At 44.7% G+C, this 23,592-nt stretch overlaps 13 protein-coding genes across 13 annotated transcripts; 7 read left to right on the top strand and 6 right to left on the bottom strand.

Annotated features, from left to right (window-relative positions):
* Window positions 1-864: 864 nt before the first annotated feature.
* On the top strand, window positions 865-3,716 carry K450DRAFT_230966 (uncharacterized protein). Its single transcript, XM_051587346.1, has 4 exons — window positions 865-1,282; window positions 1,429-1,556; window positions 1,664-1,836; window positions 1,964-3,716. The coding sequence occupies exons 1-4, from the start codon at window positions 911-913 to the stop codon at window positions 3,556-3,558; spliced, it is 2,268 nt and encodes a 755-aa protein (XP_051446755.1). The 5' UTR covers window positions 865-910; the 3' UTR covers window positions 3,559-3,716.
* An 80-nt stretch (window positions 3,717-3,796) lies between these two features.
* K450DRAFT_230961 (uncharacterized protein) lies at window positions 3,797-5,406 on the top strand. Its single transcript, XM_051587345.1, has 7 exons — window positions 3,797-3,876; window positions 3,972-4,061; window positions 4,257-4,379; window positions 4,439-4,606; window positions 4,672-4,803; window positions 4,870-5,178; window positions 5,251-5,406. The coding sequence occupies exons 1-7, from the start codon at window positions 3,853-3,855 to the stop codon at window positions 5,302-5,304; spliced, it is 900 nt and encodes a 299-aa protein (XP_051446754.1). The 5' UTR covers window positions 3,797-3,852; the 3' UTR covers window positions 5,305-5,406.
* Window positions 5,345-7,672, bottom strand: K450DRAFT_230955 (uncharacterized protein). The gene is made up of 5 exons (XM_051587344.1): window positions 7,065-7,672; window positions 6,685-6,974; window positions 6,601-6,625; window positions 6,365-6,535; window positions 5,345-6,259 (listed from the first exon to the last, which is right to left on the bottom strand). Exons 1-5 carry the CDS (start codon window positions 7,420-7,422, stop codon window positions 5,508-5,510), a joined length of 1,596 nt encoding a protein of 531 aa, XP_051446753.1. The 5' UTR covers window positions 7,423-7,672; the 3' UTR covers window positions 5,345-5,507.
* K450DRAFT_265140 (uncharacterized protein) lies at window positions 7,495-8,611 on the bottom strand (the record flags this gene model as incomplete). Its single annotated transcript, XM_051592786.1, has 2 exons — window positions 7,495-8,094; window positions 8,171-8,611. 2 exons carry the CDS (start codon window positions 8,609-8,611, stop codon window positions 7,495-7,497), a joined length of 1,041 nt encoding a protein of 346 aa, XP_051446752.1.
* A 24-nt stretch (window positions 8,612-8,635) lies between these two features.
* K450DRAFT_230948 (uncharacterized protein) lies at window positions 8,636-10,156 on the bottom strand. Its single transcript, XM_051587343.1, has 3 exons — window positions 9,061-10,156; window positions 8,904-8,981; window positions 8,636-8,838 (listed from the first exon to the last, which is right to left on the bottom strand). The coding sequence occupies exons 1-3, from the start codon at window positions 9,966-9,968 to the stop codon at window positions 8,739-8,741; spliced, it is 1,086 nt and encodes a 361-aa protein (XP_051446751.1). The 5' UTR covers window positions 9,969-10,156; the 3' UTR covers window positions 8,636-8,738.
* A 67-nt stretch (window positions 10,157-10,223) lies between these two features.
* K450DRAFT_230940 (uncharacterized protein) lies at window positions 10,224-11,361 on the bottom strand. Its single transcript, XM_051587342.1, has 5 exons — window positions 11,252-11,361; window positions 11,136-11,173; window positions 10,923-11,049; window positions 10,774-10,851; window positions 10,224-10,703 (listed from the first exon to the last, which is right to left on the bottom strand). The coding sequence occupies exons 1-5, from the start codon at window positions 11,282-11,284 to the stop codon at window positions 10,521-10,523; spliced, it is 459 nt and encodes a 152-aa protein (XP_051446750.1). The 5' UTR covers window positions 11,285-11,361; the 3' UTR covers window positions 10,224-10,520.
* Window positions 11,339-12,066, top strand: K450DRAFT_230937 (uncharacterized protein). Its single transcript, XM_051587341.1, has 3 exons — window positions 11,339-11,574; window positions 11,655-11,737; window positions 11,805-12,066. The coding sequence occupies exons 1-3, from the start codon at window positions 11,474-11,476 to the stop codon at window positions 11,912-11,914; spliced, it is 294 nt and encodes a 97-aa protein (XP_051446749.1). The 5' UTR covers window positions 11,339-11,473; the 3' UTR covers window positions 11,915-12,066.
* Window positions 11,926-13,035, bottom strand: K450DRAFT_230933 (uncharacterized protein). Its single transcript, XM_051587340.1, has 4 exons — window positions 12,748-13,035; window positions 12,650-12,683; window positions 12,232-12,548; window positions 11,926-12,162 (listed from the first exon to the last, which is right to left on the bottom strand). The coding sequence occupies exons 1-4, from the start codon at window positions 12,938-12,940 to the stop codon at window positions 12,068-12,070; spliced, it is 639 nt and encodes a 212-aa protein (XP_051446748.1). The 5' UTR covers window positions 12,941-13,035; the 3' UTR covers window positions 11,926-12,067.
* Window positions 13,036-14,011: 976 nt separating this feature from the next.
* K450DRAFT_171889 (uncharacterized protein) lies at window positions 14,012-14,617 on the top strand (the record flags this gene model as incomplete). Its single annotated transcript, XM_051584153.1, has 4 exons — window positions 14,012-14,140; window positions 14,215-14,255; window positions 14,349-14,476; window positions 14,547-14,617. 4 exons carry the CDS (start codon window positions 14,012-14,014, stop codon window positions 14,615-14,617), a joined length of 369 nt encoding a protein of 122 aa, XP_051446747.1.
* A 58-nt stretch (window positions 14,618-14,675) lies between these two features.
* K450DRAFT_230929 (uncharacterized protein) lies at window positions 14,676-15,939 on the top strand (the record flags this gene model as incomplete). Its single annotated transcript, XM_051587339.1, has 1 exon — window positions 14,676-15,939. A coding segment is annotated over one exon (1,162 nt), but the record flags the coding sequence as incomplete, so codon positions are not given.
* A 400-nt stretch (window positions 15,940-16,339) lies between these two features.
* K450DRAFT_230923 (uncharacterized protein) lies at window positions 16,340-18,070 on the bottom strand. Its single transcript, XM_051587338.1, has 6 exons — window positions 17,827-18,070; window positions 17,507-17,761; window positions 17,155-17,434; window positions 16,892-17,088; window positions 16,695-16,824; window positions 16,340-16,621 (listed from the first exon to the last, which is right to left on the bottom strand). Exons 1-6 carry the CDS (start codon window positions 17,845-17,847, stop codon window positions 16,449-16,451), a joined length of 1,056 nt encoding a protein of 351 aa, XP_051446745.1. The 5' UTR covers window positions 17,848-18,070; the 3' UTR covers window positions 16,340-16,448.
* A 437-nt stretch (window positions 18,071-18,507) lies between these two features.
* Window positions 18,508-19,875, top strand: K450DRAFT_230922 (uncharacterized protein). The gene is made up of 4 exons (XM_051587337.1): window positions 18,508-18,724; window positions 18,795-18,963; window positions 19,031-19,409; window positions 19,523-19,875. Exons 1-4 carry the CDS (start codon window positions 18,576-18,578, stop codon window positions 19,765-19,767), a joined length of 942 nt encoding a protein of 313 aa, XP_051446744.1. The 5' UTR covers window positions 18,508-18,575; the 3' UTR covers window positions 19,768-19,875.
* A 985-nt stretch (window positions 19,876-20,860) lies between these two features.
* On the top strand, window positions 20,861-22,940 carry K450DRAFT_171831 (uncharacterized protein; the record flags this gene model as incomplete). Its single annotated transcript, XM_051584152.1, has 4 exons — window positions 20,861-21,297; window positions 21,368-21,677; window positions 21,756-21,971; window positions 22,056-22,940. The coding sequence occupies 4 exons, from the start codon at window positions 20,861-20,863 to the stop codon at window positions 22,938-22,940; spliced, it is 1,848 nt and encodes a 615-aa protein (XP_051446743.1).
* Between the last annotated feature and the right edge of the window lie 652 nt (window positions 22,941-23,592).

The following is a 23,592-nucleotide window of genomic DNA, read 5'->3' as shown; positions in this document are numbered from 1 at the left end:
AATGGCTACCACGCCACCCGTGACACAAGTTAATGCTTTAAACAAAGCAAATCAGAAACCAGAATCTGTGGCACCGTCAGTAAGCAAAGCGCCACCCAGTCATCCAAGCATCCAAGCTGCTGCCGCTGTTGTTCCTTCACCAGTAACGGCCGCTCCAGTGAAGGCTGCAGTGGTCCCTCAAGCGACCACCCCAAAACCACCTGTAAATAACACGCATAGCAACGGGAATAGCCAGATTGGAATTAAGCGACCTGCAGAACCTAATCCTCTCACCGTCCAACCTCCAACGAAGAAAGCAGCAGGGGAGCCATTGTCCAGCAAAGTCATTGCCCAACCCGCTGCCAAGCCCACCAACCAAGTAATTGCTCAACCCGCTGCCAAGCCCACCACCCCTCCCAAGAACACGACGTCCGCGCCACCAGCGGAAATTCCCGCACCGTCACAGAAACGTCCATTGGACATAGAGGAAGAAGCCAAGAGTAACAAGAAACAAGCTGTGGATAACACGGTGTATGAGGATGATGAACTGGCCCAATTTGAAGCTGAATTTGGGGAGTTGGAAGAGCTGGAAGGAGGAGATATGAAAGATTTTGATGAAGAGAGCATCTTGAAGGAATTAGAAGAACTTGAAGGAGACGTTTAGAGGCGTGTTTATATTCGCAACATTGTAAGATAACCCAATAAAAAAAAGTGTGTGCCTGGCCCCTGCCTGCGTTTAAGCAGCGGGCAGCTGTTGCCATTCCATTACTTCTCAAATGGTTTCAAAGATTTGGTCTCTAGCGGAGGAAAGAAAAATTATGACCCATCTTTTGAAAGTCCGATTGTTTGATTGAGAGATGCAACCGACAATCGCTGGGTTTCTCTTTTAACCCTTTCCCCCCTCCCTTTTTTTAACAGTTTTCTCGTCGAAATGACTCAAGAGGCTCGCGTTAGCACTGTTGTCGAGAGTCTTACCAAGGCTCCTCGTAACATTGCCTTCCCCCAGAAGGATGGAAGACCTCAGTTGATATCTGAAATCTTTGGACAGAACGTTTTCTCGTTCAAGCAGATGGCATCTCGTCTCCCCAAGCCTGTGTACAGCACCTTCTTGAAGCAGCTTCGAGGAAACGAAACCATTGACAAAACCACGGCTGATGCTATTGCTCATGCTGTTAAGGTTTGGGCTATGGAGCGTGGAGCTACTCATTTCACTCACTGGTTCCAACCTCAGACCGACTCCACTGCTGAAAAGCACGACTCTTTCTTGACTTTGAAGAGTTCATTTGAAAAGGGTTTCGAGGAGGTAAAGTACATGTGTGTTTTTTTTGGGGAATATGCGATTAGATACATGGTCCCCCTAGGATCTAAAGCAGTTCCTATCTCGGCATGATTTTTTTATTATGAATTTTTTTTTTTCTCTGACTGACTGATTATCTATTTTAATGTCAGGTCGAATGCCTTGACTCTTTGTCCGGTTCTCAACTTCTTCAATCAGAGCCTGATGCGTCATCTTTCCCCTCTGGTGGCATGCGTTCTACCTTCGAGGCTCGTGGATATACCATTTGGGATACAAAGAGGTTAGTGTTTTTTTTTCTCACATAACATCATTGCTAGTTCATTCAGCTGACTGATCGTCATACCCTCCGCTCCTCCCATCCTCCGCTTCGCATGGCGATAAAAATAGCCCCATGTTTCTTCAAGAAGGCCCTCATGGAACCTCCATTTTGTATGTTCCTTCGGTTTTCATTTCATACAATGGTCAAGCCTTGGATGAGAAGACTGTCTTGTTGCGTTCTTCTGAAGTTTTGGCCAAGAACGCTTTGGATGTTCTCGATTTGATTTTCGACCCCGAGAATGGTAAGCGTTACGGAACAACTTTATTTTTTTTTTTATTATACATTTTTTTTTCTTTATGGGGGACCGCGGCTGGCGGAGGAAAGGCGTCGACAAACCAACTAAATCCCATGTTGTTTACTCGCTGTAGATGTTCATGTCAACCAAGTTCACACTTCTCTCGGTACTGAGCAAGAGTACTTCTTGATTGATCGTGCTCTCTATACTCTTCGTCCTGATCTTAAGATCACCGGCCGTACCTTGATTGGTGGTTTGCCACCCCGCCACCAACAGCTTGAGGACCATTACTTCGGTAAGATCCCCTCGCGTGTTCTCGCCGCTATGAGCGAGTGCGAATATGAATTGTACAAGCTTGGTGTTCCGTGCAAGACCCGTCACAATGAAGTTGCTCCTGCTCAATTCGAGTTGGCTCCTATCTATGAAGAGGCTATGATTGCTGTCGATCACAACTTGTTGACCATGGATGTGTTGCACCGTGTTGCCCATCGTCACAAGCTTAAGGTTCTCTTCCACGAGAAGCCTTTCAAGGGTGTCAACGGTTCCGGAAAGCACTGCAACTGGTCCTTGACCACTGACAATGGCATCAACTTGCTTGAACCCACTGCCAAGCCCGAGGAAAACTACCGTTTCCTTCTTTTCCTTTTGGCCACTTTGAAGGCTCTTGAGGATCACGGTGATTTGTTGCGAGCTGGTATCGCTTCTGCTTCCAACGACCATCGTCTTGGTGCTCATGAAGCTCCCCCTGGTATCATCTCTGCTTTCCTTGGTGACCATTTGACTGAGGTGTTGAACGCCATCGAAGAGGACCGTCCTCTCAAGACTTTCGGTGCCCCTGAAATGCAATCTGTCCGTGTTGGTGGTACGGTTCTCGATCTCAAGGTCGCTACTCTCCCCAACATTGCTCGTGATTTGACCGATCGTAACCGTACCTCTCCATTTGCTTTCACTGGCAACAAGTTCGAGTTCCGTGCTGTCGGATCTAAGCAATCCGTTTCTTTCCCCGTTACTCTCCTCAACTCCGCTGTTGCCTCTAGTCTGCAAGAGGTGGCCGAGGCCCTTCGCAAGCAAAAGGGTGATAAGCAATATGCCACCAAGGAAGATCAACTTGCTGTCATCAAGCAATTCATCAAGATTACCAAGAACGTTCGATTCGAAGGCGATAACTACTCCGATGCTTGGGTTAAGGAGGCTGAAAAGCGTGGTCTTCCTAACATTGTCAACTCTTACGATGCCTTCACCCGTCTTCGTGAGCCTCGCAATGCTGAGATGTTGTCCCGTGTTGGTGTTTTCACTAACGAGGAACTTGAGTCTCGTTACCACATTCTTATGGAGAAGTATGCCAAGGATGTTCGCATTGAAGCTCAAACTTTGCTCACCATGGTCGTCCAATTGATCATGCCCGCTACTTTCTCTTACCGCAAGGATCTTGCTCAATCTGCTTCTCTTCTCAAGGACGTCGAAGCTGGTTGCGAGCCTGAACTCAAGGTTCTCAAGGAACTTACCCCTATTCTCATCGACCTGCAGAAGGCCGTTGCTACCCTTGAGACTGAAATTGCCGCCACCGACGATATCACTGATGACATCGGCGCTCTTTGCAAGAAGTCCCAAGCCACCTTGTTGCCTGCCATGGAAGCTGTCCGATCATATGCAGATCAATTGGAAGGCATTGTTGGCGACAAGTACTGGCCTTTGCCCAAGTACACCGAACTCTTCCTTAACATTTAGACGTATCTGTGTAAACCCATTACACCTCCTCCAAAAAAAAAAACCACATGTCTTCTGAATAATTTGATTTTTATTTTCTTCGTTTCACACTTCTTTGCCAAAGAGATCAATTCCTCCAAATAATATTACCTTTTGTTTTTAAAAGAATCCACATACAATGACTGGGTGAAATTGGCTTACCACTGGGGAAGTATGGCAGTCACGGACTTGTCAATTCTCCATTTTTTCGCTTTGTCTGGTCGAAAGTGATACTCCGTCCATTCCATTTGAAAAAGATCTACAGTATCATTCAACATGGGTGATGCAGGATTCTTCAAAGTATGTTGTCAGCTTCCATTGCTTGTGCTGCACGCTCCTTTCTCCTTCTCCACAGTGATGTTATATCTGTACTGATGCACCATCCACTGTTCCAGGGCACTAGCGCTGATCAAGACACGCGATTCAGCAACAAGCAGAAGAAGTTGATGAAATCTATGAAATTCCCTCCGGAATTCGACCAAAAGGTAAGGCATTTTGATGGGATTTGGGTACTGTTATGGCTGCCAACGAAGCGAACATATGTTCTGGCGATGGTACGGACATGTGGTCATAGACAGCCAAGTGCATGTCAGAGCGACAAAAGTACACCCACCGTCCCCCCAGTTCAACATGACAGACTACATACCAATACCCCTTTTTCTAAACTCTTCGTTGCTCAGGTCGACTTTTCAAAGGTGAATTTGACCGTTCTGAAACCATGGATCGCAACTGAAATCACAAAGATACTCGGCTTCGAAGACGATGTTGTAATCGACTTCACCTATGGTCTTCTTGAAACACAGGTAGAGCTATCTCTGGTGAAATTCGTCATCGATTTCCTCAATATTTACCCCTCCTGTAGAAACCAGATCCAAAGGAAATGCAAATTAATTTAACCGGCTTCTTTGAGGGCAAAACCCAGGAGTTTCTGTTGAACTTGTGGAAACTATTGCTGAGTGCGCAAGGAAGTGTTGGTGGTATTCCCGCTAGTTTCCTAGAAGCAAAGAAAGAGCAAATTCGTCAACAACAGGCAAGTGTTTAGTTCACCCCCACCTTTTATAAATCATTCATTTCTAATAATTTGTATGTTCTTAGCTCAAGGACGAAGAAGCCAAACGACAGCAGAAGGATGTTATGGATAATATTCGAAAGCGTCGAGATGTAGAGGAGGAGGACAGGCGTAACCAGCGAAATACCACGGGAAGAGGAGATCGTGACAGAAATGATGTACGGATTGCATACTTCAAGCTTCATGGTTTCGACTCTTTTTCTAACATCACTTGTTTGCACTAGGATGATAGATCATATAGAGGTAGAGGAGGAGATGACCGACGACGACGCTCAAGATCACGAGAGAGATCGTACCGAGGTGACCGATACCGTGGAGATCGATATGAGCGCAGGCGGGATGGTAGTGGAGACCGATACGAACGCAAACGAGATGATAGCGCCGATAGGTATCGATCTAGCCGGCGACGAAGTAGAACTCCTGAGCCTAGACGTAGTCGCTACTCTCGCTCACCTAGTCCACGTCGTAGCCCTCCTTCGCGCTCAAGATCAGAAAAGCACCATCACGACCCTTCTTCGACCGATCTCAACGAGGTAGGTTGCATCGACCGGATCTCGTTATCCCCCAGATAATCAAGGCGATTTATTTATTTTCTCTCTGTTTAGCAGGAGGACCTTCGTTTGAAAGCCATGGCATCCATGCAACCGCATCAAGATTAAAGCTAGTTATCGAGGTTACCCTGCCGCGATTTATCTCAGCATTCACTCACTTGCGAAAAGAACCAACAAAAAACCCACTAAAACCAATAAGCCATTAAAGGAGGAAAAAAGACCACCTCTCTCCCGTTCCTAGCAATTTATTTTTCTGTAATAAAACCTCACACCCCAGCCAGCCTAAAAACGTCTGCCTGTGCATTTCGAAACTACCATATTCCGCTCAATTGGCGTTCGATAGCATGGACGTCAGCGTGCGAAGGGCCGACGATTCGACGCGGCGGTGGTTCTTCGCCGTCGGATTCTATCATGTCTTCTGGCTCACCGACCAGATGGGATTGATTGGTGAAAAGGGAAGCGTTCTCGTTGATGGACGCTGCCGCCTGTTCATTGGCCTCAGCCAACTGGGTTGAGCGCCGCGTGGCAATACTACTTCCAGTGTACCGCCGCCGACTGTAACTGCTGCCTGTGCTCATGCTGCTGATACTTCTATTGGCCTCAAAGGCATGCACTTCCTTCACGATGAGCTCGCGAAGCTCGTCAATGGAATCGACTTTCTCGAACGGCTCAAAAGCAAATGACCGAGGACAGTCGTATTCTTCTCCAGGGTCACGGAAGTCGGCTAGATACGGATGTCTAAGCGCTTGGTCGACGGTGATTCGCTTAGCTGGGTCTAGATGGAGCATTTGCGTCAAGATATTGATGCCATTCGTTGAACATTGGGGATATAAGGATTGGAAATCAACCGGGTCAGTGGGTGGAGGACTGCCGTCGGGGCTGCGAAGGTTGTGAATATATTCAATGACGGTGGGGGATGCCATGGTATTCCAAAAACTGGTATCTTGCGGCAGGCCTAGAATAGCAACAATCTTATGCAGTTGATCGACGTAATCCGAACCCTTAAAAAGGACTTTTCGTCCCAACATCTCGCCAAATATACAGCCCAAAGACCAAACATCAACTTTTTTTGCAGGGTGTACAGGTAAAATCAGGGTAGTGCAAGCGGAGAGAATAGGTTTAGGTCATGACAATAAACCCCATACCGTTTCACAGAGGAGATGCTTACTGGACTTGTTGTAACTGTTGCGACTCAGCATGATTTCCGGCGCCCGATACCATCGTGTGGAAACGTATTGGGTTAAATTCCATGATTCGTAATTTTGGTCATCGATATGACCTCGTGCCATGCCAAAGTCGCATATCCGGATATCGCAATTTTGATTGACCAGTATGTTGGCTGGTAGAAATGGGGGGTTTACTATCAAGATGCGTGTCCCCCACTGATCATCTACAAGAACTTACCAGGCTTCAAATCTCGATGTAAAACCTTTAAAAAGCAGCGTTAGGTCATTACGCCCATCTGAACATACGGATCTATTCACTTACGTCGGCAGAGTGAATATATTTTAAGCCGGTGAGGATTTGGTATAGAAACCATTGAAAATGGACTTCTTCGAGAGGTTGGGAAGAATGGATCACATCGGCCAAGGTTGTATCACAGCACTGCTGAGCCAAATAGATTTCATTAAAATTGGTGTGATCGACGATATCCAGCTCTCGGATATCAATGATTCTCGGGTGGCCGTTGAAATGTTGAAGTAACTTGATTTCCCTTAAGCATCGCTTGGTTGTGAGTTTCCTGTCGAATATGTGATGCACCTTTTTGATGGCAATGACTGGCAGAGGGCATATCAGCCTGAGGGTACATTCAACGATTTCGGCATGAAGGAAAAAAAAAAAAATGGGAAAAAAAATGGAGGTCTTACCATCGCCTGTGTAGATATTGACTACACTGCAGACGGTTCCGTATGCTCCTGAACCGATTTTTCGAACAAACCGATACTTATTGCGAATGGTAAATCTATCTTTACCACGATCGATTTCTACCTCATGATACCGCATCCGACCAAGTTGAATAGAGAAGAGAAAGAAGAGAAAGCGATTAAAAGATTTATTTTTTTTAATATAGAAAAGCCGGTCGTGGTCAGTTGAGGTGGGATGGGATAAACTGAGAACGACCCGTTTAGTTGGGTGGTCTGTGTGCATCATTCTCATAAAGGCATTATTAGAAATTTTCAAATGGCTCGTCATCACTTTTTCCCCTTCTAACGGACATGAATACATAGAATGGCAAGTCCGGGGTTGCAGCCGAGAAATAACATGGTTAATTACTGTATTTGCCAAAGGGATATAGTCTTAATTGGACTTGATTGCGGCAAGGCTGAGTTTTATGCCTTCTTCAAGCCCAACGCGTGCTTCGTAGCCAAGGATACGATTAGCTTTGGAGATATTAAAATATCTGGACGACATTGCTTGCTTGATGCGAGAGCGAGAGAGTCCCTCTTTGAGCTGGCTCTTGTCAACAAACATAGCCTTGATGTTGTAAATAGTTTCGCTGATGTAGGCAATGACCACGCTTGCGCCATATGGAAGAACAATCTTTTTGGAGTTGGGCATATAGTCACCAGCTTCGAACCATACCTTGGAGGCGAAATCCCAGAAGGGGATAGGGGTACCGTTAGTGACATTGAAGGCTTGTCCGGCTGCCTCAGACTTCACATCGCCCAGCTTTTCAGCGGCAAGGACATGGGCATAGGCAACGTTGCCGACATACGTGAAGTCCATCAATGAGCTGTTATCACCAATTTGGAATCTGTGTTGTCCCTTTTGACACACCTCAAGCATACCAGGGATGAGTTGACGATCACCAGGCCCGAAGATGGCAGAGGGTCGAATGGTGCAAGTTGTAAGACCTTCCTCTCCATTGGCTGCAAGAACCACCTTTTCACATTCAATCTGCAAAAACGCGAAACCAAGTTAGCTTTTTTTTTCCCAAACAAATCGCGACCAATGTCATGCCGTAGATACATACCTTGGATTCGGTGTATACATCGATGGCTTGGGGAGGATAGGGAGTGGATTCGTCAACGTTGACCATGGCCTCACCAGTGGAAATAACACTGCCTGAGCTTGTGACAACCAATTTCTTGATACCCCTGGCTTTGCAGGCAGCAATCACGTTCTTGGTACCGTCGACATTAATGGAAAAGTAGAGGTCTCGGGGTGGGTTGCTGCTATTCACGTGTGGTGGGGATGCAGTGTGAATGACAGCGGTAATACCGTCAAGGGCAGCAAAGACATCATCAAACTTTCGAAGATCACCAACAAAGAATTTAATGTCGGCAGGCGCGTCCGCTGGCTTAACAATGTCGAAAACAGCAATTGACGAGCCATCCTTTCGAAGGCGAATCTGTTCTAAAACGTGACGTCCGAGAAACCCGTTACCTCCAATCACCAAATACTTTTCGGGCATGATGTGTAGAAAGATGGACTGACAGGAAATGCCAAATGGGATATACAAGTTTATTGCCAGCTAGCCAATCAAATTTTTTATAAAGGACAGGCATTGGGATATCTAGCAGCCACCAGGGAAGGCATGCTTAAAAGGCTGCCCACAGAGTGTTAAACTCCTTGTCGAATTCATCTATACAGCTTTTGATGTTGGTAATGATAATGTTTTCCTTGTTCTTGAAGCGTGCACTGTACAACGCTCATTTAGTCTCACCATCCATCAGCAAAAGTCCCCAAAAATAGTCCTCACTTACCCTTTAGACCAGTTAAAGCTGCCATTGATCATTAACTGATGATCGATGATAGCGAACTTGTTATGCATGTAGCCTTGGCTATTTTGGTCGAACGAACAATGGAACAGTTAGTTTATCATATCTAGCTCTTACACATTCATTTCACCCAACACCTTACGTATGATCGGTCTTGTAGGGAATGTTATAATCCTTTTGAAGTCTTGAAGCATCGGCACCTTTGATGGCAGCTTGTTGATCGTCAGTAATAATTCGAATTTTAACGCCGCGTTTTTTGGCGGCAATCAAAGCGTCAGCAGTGTCGTCGTCGGTAATGGAGAATACGCAGATATCGAGAGTGGAACGGGCAGAGTTAAGGGCAGACAAAAAGGCAGAGTAACTTTCCTTCGACGGGAAGAAGTAGGCTTGGATAAAGCTACCCTTGGGGAACGACATTTGATGGTAGCTCTGCATTTGCTGTTGTTTTTCGTGGCGCTGTGAATCATCCTTGGATGGGAAAACATCTCCAGATTTTTTGCTATGGTTGAGACCATCTTCGGGCACATTGGTCGTCGACTTCTTTGCGCTCTTTTGGCCACTTCCTCGTTTACCTTTAGGCGAGGATTTAGGTGAGGAGGGCTTGATATCAGGCACGACCGCATCCTCATCCGTGGGTACATATTCATCATCATCCTCATCTGAAGGAGGCTCATAATCGTCATCCGACGCGCCAAGGTGGTTATGCTCTATTTTGTCGGCATCGTCAGGCACAACGAATCCATCCTCTTCGTACTTCTTACTCTTTCTCTTAACGGCGGAGCTGCTGCTGGAGCTTTTGGCTTTGGAAGGTGAGCCCCCAGCTTCATCAAAACCTTGCTTCACGGCGAGAAGGACGGTTGTGCGAAGCCAGTTGACGACGTCTCGGTCATTTGAGTTGTGACAAACTTGGGTCGCTGCATCAAACATTTGTTCAACAGTCCGTAAGGTATTGCTTGGACTGCTGGATTTGCTAGCAAGGGTTGAGTTGAACTCGGTGGTCATAGCTTTGCGGAAGTCCGGCTCCGAGGCTATGTAGCTGGCCGAGTGCATCGTCTAGCATCGGATTCAGGCGTTCAGTAGGTTTGGGGCGGCGCGAGGATGAAAAAGCAAAACTCACCTTGGACAACAAGTCATTGAAATTGAGCTTCTTGGCTTCATCTACACTAAGAGTGGGCCCTCGGCTCGAAGGCATACATAACTTTTCAAATAGGCGCTCCATGTTTGCTGGCTGAAAAAAGAGAAAGCAAACAAAAGGTAATGGGCTTTTCAAAAAAGGATCGATCTTTCAACTTATATAAATGAACAGCCAGCCCCTGCCCTACGTCGTGTTCTAATTTTGTTTTATTTCCTCCCCGGTTCACATTTGTGCGACCCAAGGCAAAGTGAATGGAATGAATACCCCCGCTCTTTTAATGAATGGACGATGTTTAGTATGGTTTATAGCGCTGTTTGACATTGCTATTTTTTGACAATGACGACAATGCCTGAGGCGAATTACCCTTTGTGTCACGGTTCAAAGTATCTGCAGATGGTTCTTCAACCTTCTGTGAGCCTTGTAACGCTGCCAGTTTTTTCTCGATGGCTTTGATCTTGGCATCCGTACTACTCAAGCCAAATCTGTTTTAGTACGCAAGCAAAAAGGAAACAAAGTGGCGGTATGCCACGAACCGCGCTGTACCTAGCTTTAGCCATCTTTTGTGATTTCATTACACTCAGTAGATTGGGCCGATGTTGTGAACTCGATGTCTGGCCCTTTCTAGGCATCGAATCCTCGTGGGCGGGTGCCTGGAGTAGTAATAGTATGGATGAGGCGGAGTAAGGGGATCCACTCCATATAAGACTAAAAAGTTCTTACCGCCAATGCAAAAGAAACAATTAAGGGCCTGCCTTTAATCATTTTGTTATTCATGATATCGATAGCCTTCAGAGCCTCCTAAAAACGAGAGACACGAACATGTCAGTCTTCTTGAAGAATGCGCAAGTTGTTTCTTAAGATAAATTTACCTCCTTGGAGCTGTACTCCAAAAAGCAGTAACCTCGGGGTTGGCCACGCTTTGGGCCAGCAAAATGAAATAAGAAATCCATCAAGGTGATCTTTCCAAAAGGTTCAAATAGCTTGACCAGAGCATATCTAGAATAAAAAAAATGAAACCAATTATCAGTCATGATGACCAGCACTATAATATACTGTAAATGGCGGCGTGTTGGAATACTTACTCATCGATGGTAGGATCCAGGTTACCAATGTAGAGTCTCTGTTGTGGGACAAAGTTTAAAATCTAATCAGGCTACCAAATTCAGAGTTGCATTGGCCAAGCCGGAAATGTACATACAGAAGCTTCCTTTGCGGACTTTTCTCGATTCATTAAATATATAAATTATTATGCGTGCTGGTTGAGCATTGAGGGTTGGGATTAGGTGTAAAGGGTTGGGTGGACGGCAGATTTATGCCCGCCTTGCCTGGCTGGGTGCGTTTGGTCTGTGACTTGGAAAATTTATCCTATCCTTTTTAGCGCACGTTCTCTTGTTTCGTCAACACAAAAAGTTCACAATCCATGGAGCCTACAACGTTTGACAAGATGAAGATGGGTGCCATGATGGGAGGCACCGTTGGTCTCTGCGTTGGTCTTGTTTTTGGCACGGTCAATATCATGAGGTAAACCCCCCGGCATTTTCGTGGAATGAAATGGCATAATCAACCTTTATACCGTTCGCGCTGACATGCTTCGACTACAGATTCGGAAGTGGACAGCGAGGCGCTATCTCTATGCTTGGTTCTTACATGGCCGGGTCGGCTGCATCCTTTGGATTTTTCATGTGTCAGTCTATTTATTCATTTTTTCATGCAGGTAACGAACTCTGCTAATGACTTGCCCCTTTAAACAGCAATAGGTTCGGTTATTCGATCAGAAGAAAGCCAGCGAATGACTTGGCCATCACAAGCCCCGTTGGGAATGCGTCCTAGCATCTACGTTGCCCCTAGAAATGAGCAATAAACCATTCTCAAGATACGGCGGAAATATGACCAATCTTTCGTAAATATTTTCGCACCACTGTACAAAGATTTTTTTTTCTCGTTGTTACAACAGTATTAATAACAAAAAATGGGCAAGAGTAACTTTGATTACATGGAGGGTTATTCGTTATTGCTATAAGAGGGAAGATGGAGGGGTTTGGTCATAGAAGACGTTTCTAAAGTACGTGAATGATTGCTCGGCAGCCTCGAAACCAGGGCGACTACCACCTTTTTTTTGGGAATAGACATAAGCACTCTATTTTCAACACATATGTAGAACGCATCACTGAAACTTACCAAAGAAGGTTTCAAATTGTACGCCATCAATAGAGATGTCCTTGGTTCTCCAAACAACTTTGTCAAATTGAATGGCAAGCTTCTGATTTATCCAAATTTTGAAGACTCCGTTACGCTGACCAATGTCGTTCAATTTGACATACATCCCTACAGTGTCCCATTGACCGTCTGTAAACTTAAACGCTCCTCTGCCTGCCGATATGCCATACTTTTGATTGATCTCGGTTTTCGGAGGAATGGTGGAGATACTGTCATCTTGTTCACTTTTGGGAACATATAAGTACGCCTCGCCATCACCATCCTTTCTCCACATGAGTCTGGAAATAAAAGAGTATGTAAGCAATGAAGCCAACAAGGTGCTTACATCCGCATTTCCAACATGCAAATCGACATAGTCAGTCAAAAAGTAGACTCATACCGGATGGAAAAGCAATCCAAAGCTGCACTGCCACCTAATGAAAAAGAATTAATTTGTGCATCCCATCACCTGCATCTACGGATATTTGCAAAACCTACCTGAACACTCGGTGCGACCACCGTAGATGCCTGGCAACTTTCCGCCTTTGACCCACTGGAACCCTTTCTCAAACATCACATCGTATTGAAAGTACAGCTCCATGTTGGGTGTATCATCGTGTGTGAACCATCCAACACCTCCGACTCTTCCTGAGAGTGGATTGATCGAGTTCTTGGGGTATTCGACTCTCATCACTGGGTGTTCGATAGGAGAAATCCTTTCTTTAGCTGGATACAGGACATTCTGTCCACCAAATCCATAAACGAAGGATTGAGGAGCCCAAGTCTACAGACATGGAAAAATAATTGGGAGTGAGCGATTGTACCGAGAAAAATAAGCGGGATACTTTTGGTACCTTTTTATTGATATGGCAAGCGGCGAAGGGAAGAATATCATTATTTGCGGTGACAGCAGTTGTGCATGCTTGAGGAGACACATCTATGCGATTTTGTGCGCTAGGTCCGAATGTGGGTGCCCCAAGAAAGAAAAAGGCCGTCAAACAAAATATGAATACAGCGCCTAGAGCTGTTCTGTACTTTCGATGTCGCAATGCTTGCGGCCAAAAGTTAGCCATGGCGTAAGTCGATGGGCAAGAGCGGATAAAGTTATATGAGAATTTTGAAAAAAATAAATTGTGGGCGGCCAGGGCAGTAAAATTATTAAAAACCTTAAGTTTAAACGCTGTGCACGTTGGCTGTAGAGAATCTTCTTTCTGAATATAAGCAAGTAGACGCATAAGAAGCTTTCGCTTATCTTTTTTCTGTAAATTTCTATTGCATTGACATCGCGTGCTGCAGCGAAGCCTACTTTTATGTCAAGTGCATCTTTTTATTGATTTGGAAGGAAGCAAAAGTAGACAATCAAGATAGAATGAAGAAGTCAACATAGCTGTAAGACCTTTAGTTAAAACCATCATTTGGTAGCATGAAGTACCTAATGATCTCTTCAAAGCTGACAAAAATTGATAGTGTCGCTAGCCTTATGCTAAGGACAAACTATCAATATAACGAAATCAAACCAAACAATCATATCCACTGCATGATAATGAGCTACCGAGTAGAAGCTTTGATTCTGCAACATCCAATGATATCAAGTACGCTACAGCATTCGAACGAGCTTATGAGGGACTTTTAACTTCATGGTGCATCTTACTGACAAAAGTCAACAAATATCAATTCGTTACTTTTCACAGCAAAAGGTGTTTCACCTCAGCGATCAACTCAAAGCGAAGGCTCCTTGTGTTTTAATAGCATACAAATTACCATGGACTTGAAGGCACGAAAAGCAGCTAATTTATCAGTACTAAGGCGTCACGATCCTTCTATCATTGATCTACTAGATCAATCTAGTCACGCAGTTGTTTACTGTTTCGACCAATCCAAGGCTGGCTGGGTATGTTCCTGTAGAACGTTTACTGCAACTCGTAAAATCACCGTCCCGCTTAGACGCACATTCCCATTTGACAGGCAAAGAAAGGAATTGAAGGCACCGTTTTTTTAATCAAAAGGTATGTCTTATGTAATTCTCGTCTTGAGATGTGGCATTGATCGTTCAATTCATATATACACTTGGATCTAAATCCACAACTTTGACCTCACAGAAACGTACCTCCTCACTACGGAATATACATTTTAAACCGCCTGAGCATAGACAACTATCGTTTGTTATTGACTGAAGATTTGGTGATAGAACTACAAGATGAGTACATTATATACCAAACACCATCAGGTATAGAAAAGTTCGTTGTGCGAATCGATAACGGGTCATGCGGCATTCTAATAACAAACGCCTTTAATAGATGATATATGCTGCCTTTGGCTGTATGAAGTTGACGATCGCGAAAGGATATGTAAAGAGATGATAAAGTAAGTAAGCTTCATGTTTGGAATGGCTTATAGTATTAAATACTCACTGTTGGCATATTCAGTATGAGAGATGCAAAGGACGTACAAACGACTCCTTCGGCTGGTACAAGTATTGATGTGGCAACCTTATTTGGATCCGGTGCCAACAATGTACAGAATACAGGGCAACAACCTGCAGCACCAACGAGTGTTTCGCTTGATCAACTGTTTGGTAGAGCTAGTCTGAATGAGCAGCCGTCAGTGAATTCACCTGTGGTTGGCAAATCCGTCGATCTTGCTGCTTTATTCCAAAAAGCAAATCCACAAGCAGTCTCTGCCATGTCACCACCAAAGCCCAAGTCTTTACCTCTTGACGACTTGTTCACTAACGCAATTCACCAAACAACTCCACCTCCCCCTCCTGGCAAGGCATTGTCAATCAACGACTTGTTCCATAACGCGATGCAACAGCCACAAGCTCCAGTTCAATCTGATACACCTGTACCTAATCCGTCTTTAGCATTGCTCAACCAACTGCGAGGTAATCCTGTAAAAGAACCAGCTATGGAGCAGGTGCCATCGAACCCGGCAAATACATTATTAGACCTTTTGAAGAGAGCAAAACCGGTTAGCCCTCAAGGACAGCAACCGCCGTTGCATGCCCAAATGCAATCGCCTGCACAATATGAACAACGACAACCAACGTATTCTCCTTCTGTACAGCAACAGTCTCCATTTGTAAATCAGCAGCAACCGGTTACAGTAAACGGATCAAGTCACCCACAGACAAACCCACTGATTGCCTTGTTGCAAGGCGCTTCTGTCAATAAGCCCCAAAGCCCTACAGCAGCCTCTCCCGTCAATCAAGCCAGATCTCCTCGTTTGAACCAGCGTGGGTCACAGCAACGACCCTACACTTCCCCTAAAGCTATGCCATCGAAGCCAACCTTATTGGATACTTTGATGGGAGGATCACCCGCCAAACAACTGCCACGCCCACCGCAACAGCTTTCCATGCAAATGCCAGAGCCTCATCCATACTCCCCCCAGTTACAGCAGTCAACTCCACCACACCCACAACAGCAACGGCGTTCTTTAAGTGGGGCACCACCTCTCCTACTGCAGCAAGCACAAGAACTGACCAGCCCGCGTATTCAGGATCGAATCAGGAGCCCCACCGTCCTTTCTAAACCAGAATTTATTCAGCAGTACTTAAATCTTATACAGGTACGTTGGAGATTTTAATTGAGCACAGGTTGGTCACAGCATATTGAACGAGATACATATTTTTTTTTCAGTCGGACGCAACATTTTTGGATTCATTGTACAATGATTACGTTAGCAGAGAAGCAAGCATTGACTCAAGTGCACCACATCCATATCCTGCTGCCAACGCTGCCGTACCAGGTTTTGCTATGCCATACTCCGAACCACAAATGATGCACGGATATGGGGGCGGCGCGAATTATCAGTAAATACCATAGGGTGTTTGAGTTCTTTCTTTTGTCATGTTTTTCAAATTTAAATGTTGTGATCATGTATTCTAAATTAGCCGTCAGTAGTCGAAAGCGGCTAGCTACTGAGGGGTCAAGGGATTTGTTAAAACAATACATAGAAGAAAGTGAAACTGCAAAATAGCCATACTCTTGATGCGTTCATGTGAAAATTTGCTGGACGATTAATACAATAATGGCTTTTAATATGTGGTATGTTTTCAAAACAGGTAAAAAGGTCGGGGAGAATGATAGAATGAGAGACAGAGGGATTATGCTTGTATAGATACATGGTATATACTAATGCTGTTTGCGGGAAACAGACCACATTTGAAGGTAAATAGGATAAAGTATCCATAGGGACTAGTCGTCAATCTTCCACGAGTCTTGAGCCTCAAGGGCATGGAGTTCCTTGATACCATCGTGTTCACCCTTTGGTTTCTTCTGAACGACAGATTTTAAACCATGTCCAAAGTTACGCTGACATATAATGGCCAGTACAATGGTTGTGAGAGTAATGACTAGGCCAATGACGACTGTTTAAAACGGTTAGGACATGTTTGATGAATGGATACACATTTAGTGAACTGAGTTCATGTAACAACTTACCAAAGCAAATCCATATGACCCATTTGTCAGAAGCTCCAATGGTTAGATACAACATGAGGGCAAAGTGGAATACGACGATGATTTGAAAGACGATGAATGTGATGATGCCTGCGTTGTTCTCAGCGTTGGTCTAAATATACCTATAATTAGTATTTTATGCTCAGCCGAGCCACTTTTCGCTTAACCTGGGTACTTACAGCAACTCGAGCAGCAATTAGCATTGGTAAAATCAACGCCGTCACACCAACTTGAACGTATTCAATCCAAGGAGTAGTAGACTTGACGCCATCAGTAGCAATACCTCCTTTGATAACAAAGAAAAGGGACACGATGAACTCTGTAAAGATGTCGATCTTGAGAACCAGTAGGAACTGTTGATATACACGGTACATTTCTGTAGTAGCATAACAAGGTCAGCATGATTGACAAGGCATTGATCTGTCCAAACATATATGCTTACTGTCAATGGCAAGGTCAGCTCCAATCTTCTTGTAGCGTGTCCAACCAAGTTGCTTGGTCAACTTATAACTGGGCAGTGCAAAAGCAACGGCGAAGACGGGTAATATGACGGCCAAAACAATCTCTAATTTGCCGGCGGTCTTCAAAATCGATACGTCAATGAAGGGGCTCAGCGTATTGATCCAACGATCATTGTCGACAATCTCCAGTGCACCTAGAATTGCGCAGATGAGGTTCATACTGAAAATAGCAATGACCTCAGCTATATTTTGGTTGACAACCTTTGTAAGAGACAAAGCAAATCAAATCAATTGACTGAAACACACAAACAACATCAAATCAATAAGCCTTACGGAATCATATGCCATTGCACAGAACCAGATTTGATAGCCACAGAACGCAACGTTTTCCCACCGCATACGGTCAAATCGTTCATTTGCGTCCCCATGGTCGTGTAAGAGTGAGTCGACGTTGCTCACCATGATTCTCTTAGCTTCATTAGAGTTTTCATAGGCAATGGCCGCTTGAATGCCAACAATGATGATGGCTTGTAGAGTAGCCAGCAAAATATATAATATCGACCATCGTGATTCTGTCAGCCTGCTAACCTATAGGGTAGAAAGGGTTAGGATGCGGTAAAAGTGTCATGTTAGCTGTTTGAAATCGAACGTACGGTCTTTTCAACGGAAGGCATTTTTTTTTCTTCAAAGTTGAGTATATGATTGATTTAGAAGAAGAGCGGTTGAAGGTGGAGAAAAGAAGTGGAAGATTCTAAAAAACAAAGTATATATAAAAAAAAAAGCTGCTCAGCCATAGCAAGGTCACACAGCCTGATGCCTGCTATTTTGGTACAAAATTTCGGACAAGACGGATCTGCGCCATTCTTTACGCGAAACAGATTGAAATGCAGTGAGTCACGTTTTTTGGGAGGCTACGCTAGAGCATCTGAATGGTAGCCATGGATTTGACTGCAGGAAAGGTGAAAAATGGTCCGTTCAGGCACCAACTGGGTTTCATTTACAATTTCTATAAACGAGCTGTGGCTTCGCTGTGTCCAAGGAGAGGCTGGACAACGTTAAGTGACCTTAAGACAAGCAATGTTACGTCACACTCATAAACATGAGCGTTCATGGAAGGCTAGTTATTCTGCCTTTCTATCGCATTTGTTTCCAAAGATCTTTTAATTTTTTTTTGTTTAACAACGGATTCCATGACTTTAAACACTTTAAATCACCAGCCATTATAACAACTGTGAGGATTTACAGTGTATCAGACGATTTTAAACTCAGGATATCTGTTTCCACTTGGTCAGCGAATTTTTTGATTCCCCCATTCACGTGCAAAAAATACGGAAGCTATAATATATCTTCCAGCTTTCTACTCCACACTTGCTTTCTGTTCCCATTTGTCCCCATTTCCAAAATGTCCTCTGAAGCCGCTGTGTTGCCAACTCCCCCTAATCTCAAGGACCAGGTCCATGTCGACGCTGTTGAAGTTAAGAAGCAAACCACCTCTTCTATCAAGTCCTTTATTGCTGGTGGCTTCGGTGGTGTTTGTTCTGTCTTGGTGGGGTAAGTCGACTTTCATAAGAAACCGAGCCTATGAGATTGTGCTATATCACTCAACTGTAATGTCTATTAGACAACCTTTTGACTTGGTCAAGGTTCGACTTCAAACTACTGAAGGTATCTACAAAAGCACCTTTGATTGCTTTGCCCAAACTGTCAAGAAAGATGGTATCTTTGGATTATACCGTGGAATGTCCACTCCACTTGTCGGCGTCACTCCCATCTTTGCTGTGAGCTTTTGGGTAAGTTACATGACTGATTTTGGACTGACTGCTTAGGGTTTCAAAGTCCTAATTGTTTTGTTCCTAGTCTTATGATCTCGGCAAGAAGTTGGTCTACTTGGCTACCCCCAACCGAGAATCCAAATCCTTGTCTACTGCTGAGATTGCCTTAGCTGGTGCTTTCTCTGCTGTTCCCACTACCATGTTCATGGCTCCTTCAGAGCGCATCAAGGTCTTGTTGCAAATTCAGGGCCAAGGTGGCGAACAAAAATACAAGGGTCCTGTTGATGTTGTGCGACAATTGTACAAGGAAGGTGGTATGAAGTCCATTTTCAGAGGCACTGGTGCCACTTTGATGCGTGATGCTCCTGGATCTGCCGTCTACTTTGCTGCTTATGAAATAACGAAGAAGAGCCTTGCTACTGAAGGAAAGGATTTGGAACCCGCCAAGGTTCTCTTTGCTGGTGGTAAGTAGCAGCTTTCATATGATATGAAGCAATCTGCTCAAGAGCGGGCGCCGGCTCTTGAGAAGATCTTGCTGTGTGTTGCATCTTATCTAACCCATCTTTTGTGACTACAGGTATGGCTGGTGTTGCTATGTGGACTATCGCTATTCCACCAGATGTTATCAAGTCTCGATTGCAATCTGCCCCCGCTGGAACCTACACTGGTGCTGGTGATGTTCTCAAGCAAATCCTGAAGAAGGAGGGCCCTAGTGCTTTATTCAAGGGTCTTGGCCCTGCTATGCTTCGCGCCTTCCCTGCCAACGCCGCCACCTTCCTTGGTGTCGAACTTGCCACCAGCGCTATGAACAAGCTCTTTTAGATGGTTGTTAGATAATTTTTGTACATTTTATTCTTTACGAATTAGAAAAAATACACCTCTTGCTATTTCTGGAAATGGGTTCGCATGATGCTATCATTGTCATCGATGCTCACGAAGATGGTTTGACTAACATATAGTGAGAAGGGGGTATTGTAATGAATTATGGCCGAAACACGAGATCAAATGTTGTGGCACTGCTCACTCTAAACAAATGAATGGGCCGGACATCTTAAGAAACACAACGAATGAAACCAAAAAAGGCACCACAGGACAGGGCATTACCTTACCACCGGGGTACAAGTGACTCAATGTCCATACCATTGGCCAGTTCATGGCTCTACCGTCACTCACCAACAGCAATAATAAATCGATGTTGGTTTGAACAGAATCTCTTCTTCACTCCACATTCCTCCGCACTGGAAATGAAACATATAATTTTATTTTTGAAGCTCAGGTGCACCCGCTGAGAATTCTCTTAGTTTACCAGCTGACCTTCAGGGCCTCTCCAAGCGTCTCCCATGAAAGGTCTCTCACGAACACCGGAATTTGTCGGTACTTTGCAACCAATCAGATGCGCCAATGGGTGGGTACTTTCAAAGTAGCCCGTATGTGCGACACATTTGATACTCCGGAAGTCCACTATTTACACTAAGGATATTCGTAAGAAAGATATGAATGAAAAGAAGTATAGAAAAAGACATAGAAAAGGTGGGGAAAAGAAAGAAGCGAATTGAAAAGGAGATTTAAAATCTTCATACTATCTTCACGGAATGGGGTTGAGGGATTCACAATTCCAATGACTCAGGCAAGTGTGTGACCTTGTAATTGTGCTGACAGAAAACCAGAATATAAAAACCTCAGTCACCCCCCGCCCCGCGTCTCCCCACTAATATTCAACTACCTGGCATCTCTCCTTGATCAGTCTTCTAATGTCTGTTAGATCCTTTGCTAGAATGTCATTCAACTCTGCCAGACAAGCTGTAAGTGTACCTCAAGTTTCTCGCTCATAAACAAACAAAAGCCCCAAAGTCTCACTTTCTCCCCCTTTTTTCTCTTCGCAATGCTTCAGACCGCTGCTGCTCCCCGTCGAGCCATGACTACCAAGCCTGCCCCCAAGACTCCCATCGACCCCCAGGCTGCTGGTCCTATGCTTCGTTACCAAAAGAACCTTCCCAAGTTGCCAGTCCCCCCTTTGGCTGCTACCATGCAAAAGTACCTTCAAAGCGTTCGTCCTTTGTTGAACGATGCTGATTACGAAAAGACTGTACAGGCTGTTCAAGAGTTCCAAACTAAGGGTGGTGTTGGAGAGAAGCTTCAAGAACGTTTGATGGCACGTGCCAATGACCCTAGTATTGTGAACTGGATGGAGGACTGGTGGTTGGATCAGGCATATATGGGTTACCGTGACCCTATTGTCATCTATGTCAGCTACTTCTTTGGTTATAAGGATGATAAGCTTAGACGCACCCCTGCTAAGCGTGCTGCTGCTATCACCACTGCTGCTTTGGAGTTCAAGCGCCAAATTGTCGAGTAAGTACCCTGGTGCCACCGAAAAAAAAAAAGGCTTTGAAATTTCTGATTTTTAACCCATTTTCCATAGGTGCAATCTCGAGCCCGAGTATGCTAAGGGTGAGCCCATGTGCATGGACTCTTACAAGTATATGTTCAACAACTGCCGTATTCCTGTCAAGCCTTCTGATGTTGAAGAGTCCTATGACCCCATCAAGAACACTCACATCGTCGTTGCTCGCAACAACAAGTTCTACATTGTTGACACCGTTCACAACGGTAAGCAGCTTTCCACCACCGAGCTCGAGGCTCAATTTGCTCGCATCATTGAGGAGGCTCGTGGTTCCAAGGCCCTTCCTATTGGTGTTTTGACCACCGAGAATCGTGATAATTGGACTGACGTGAGCTTTTTTCCCTCCAAAATGTGAATCTGAACTCCGATCATGATGACTGATTAACATTATCCTCATTTTTTTTAGTATCGCGAAACCTTGATTGCTGCTCATCCCGAGAACAAGGAGTTGTTGAAGCAGATTGAGACCTCTTCTTTCATGGTCTGCTTGGATGACTCTTCTCCTGTCACCCGTGATGAACTCTCTCGTGCTTGCTGGCACGGTGACGGTCGCAACCGTTTCTTCGACAAGCCCTGTCAATTTATTGTCTTTGAGAACGGCAAGGCTGGTTTCAACGGCGAGGTGAGTTTTTGATTTGGAAGGAAGGCGGCAATAATTGGAACTTTTGGACTCACATGCATGCATGCACACTATTTTCAATTTTAGCACTCCTCCATGGACGGTACCAACACCGCTCGTTTGAACGACTTCGTCTGCACTAACTTGCTTCGCAACAAGATCGACCACGGCAGCGAATCCGTTCGATCAGACCTTCCTGCTCCTCAGGTTCTCAACTTCCACATCAACGACAAGGTCGAGCAAGCTGTTAGCAAGGCTGAGTCTAACTTTGACCAATTGATTGCCAAGCATGACCTCACTGTCCTCGCCTACCAAGCCTTTGGCAAGAACTTGATCAAGAAGTTCAAGTGCTCACCAGATGGTTTTGCTCAAATGGTCATTCAATTGGCTTACTACAGAATGTTCGGTGTTAGCCGTCCTACCTACGAATCGGCCCAGACTCGCAAGTTCCAGCGCGGACGTACTGAGACTAGCCGTACCGTTAGCACTGAGTCCATCAACTTTGTGAAGTCCATGGAAGACACCAATGCCTCTGTTGAGCAGAAGATTGCTGCTTTCCGTGCTGCCCTCAAGACCCAGGGTGCTTACATGGCTGACTGCGTCAACGCCCACGGTGTCGACCGTCACTTGTTCGGTTTGAAGAACAGCCTTCAAGCCAATGAGCCCAAGCCTACCCTTTTCACAGACCCTGCTTACGCTTACTCCCAGCACTGGTTCTTGTCTACCTCCCAGCTTTCTTCAGAAACTTTCGCTGCCTATGGTTGGGGTCAGGTTGTCAACGACGGTTACGGATGTGCTTACATGATCAAGAACGACTCTTTGCAATTCAACGTTGCCAGTGTCAAGGATCTTGAGGTTGCTGGAAAGAAGTATATCAACGGTACCCACCAGTTCAAGCAGCACCTTGAGGATGCTGCTGACGATCTCCGTGATCTCCTCCTTACTGAGGTTCCCGCTCAGCCCAAGCTCTAGATTGCTTTTACTTGTGTTATATCCCGTTTGATTTCTGATGAAGATGCTTTAGAATGCGTCGAGTATAAAAATTGCTATAAAAATTTCCCTTCACCATTAACTTTTATGATTTGGTTGTTGACGTGCTGTGTGAGTGTATAACAGTGAAGGACGCCGGCATAAAGAGTCATTATGGATATAAGTGACTTAAATGGAGATCCGTTGTGAGTTAGCAATTGGAGACTGCTCAAGAAGATGTGACCAATTTACACTAACATGATTACGAAGACACCTGTTTAGATTATTCATAAAGTGCAAGCGCTGCAAATATTGTCCTTATGATATTATTTTTTATTCTGTATTTCATCTTAGGTCTGATACCAATGAATTAAGGATATGTTGTCCCAATTTGAATTGATGCAGTTTGCACGCGAGGGCCAGCTTTTCAAATTAAAAAAAAATAAAAACAAAAAAATTGAACTATTTCATTTGATGACATGGAATGCAAAGTAGCTGTTGCTCGGCACATTTGCAGAATATCAAAGAAAATTACGCACAACTTCTGTGCATAGTGACAAGTAATATCTTGTCTGTCTTATTCATACTGAGCTTTTCGAAGATCGTCAAAAGAAGTTGACCTGTGGTATAAGTATCCGACAGCTAATATTGCCCT

The sequence above is a fragment of the Umbelopsis ramanniana genome, assembly GCF_025399195.1.
Source record: "Umbelopsis ramanniana AG unplaced genomic scaffold K450scaffold_13, whole genome shotgun sequence".
NCBI classification, from domain to species: Eukaryota; Fungi; Mucoromycota; class Umbelopsidomycetes; order Umbelopsidales; family Umbelopsidaceae; genus Umbelopsis; species Umbelopsis ramanniana.
Note: the sequence above shows the minus strand (reverse complement) of the source record. Positions and strands in the feature narration are given on the sequence as shown.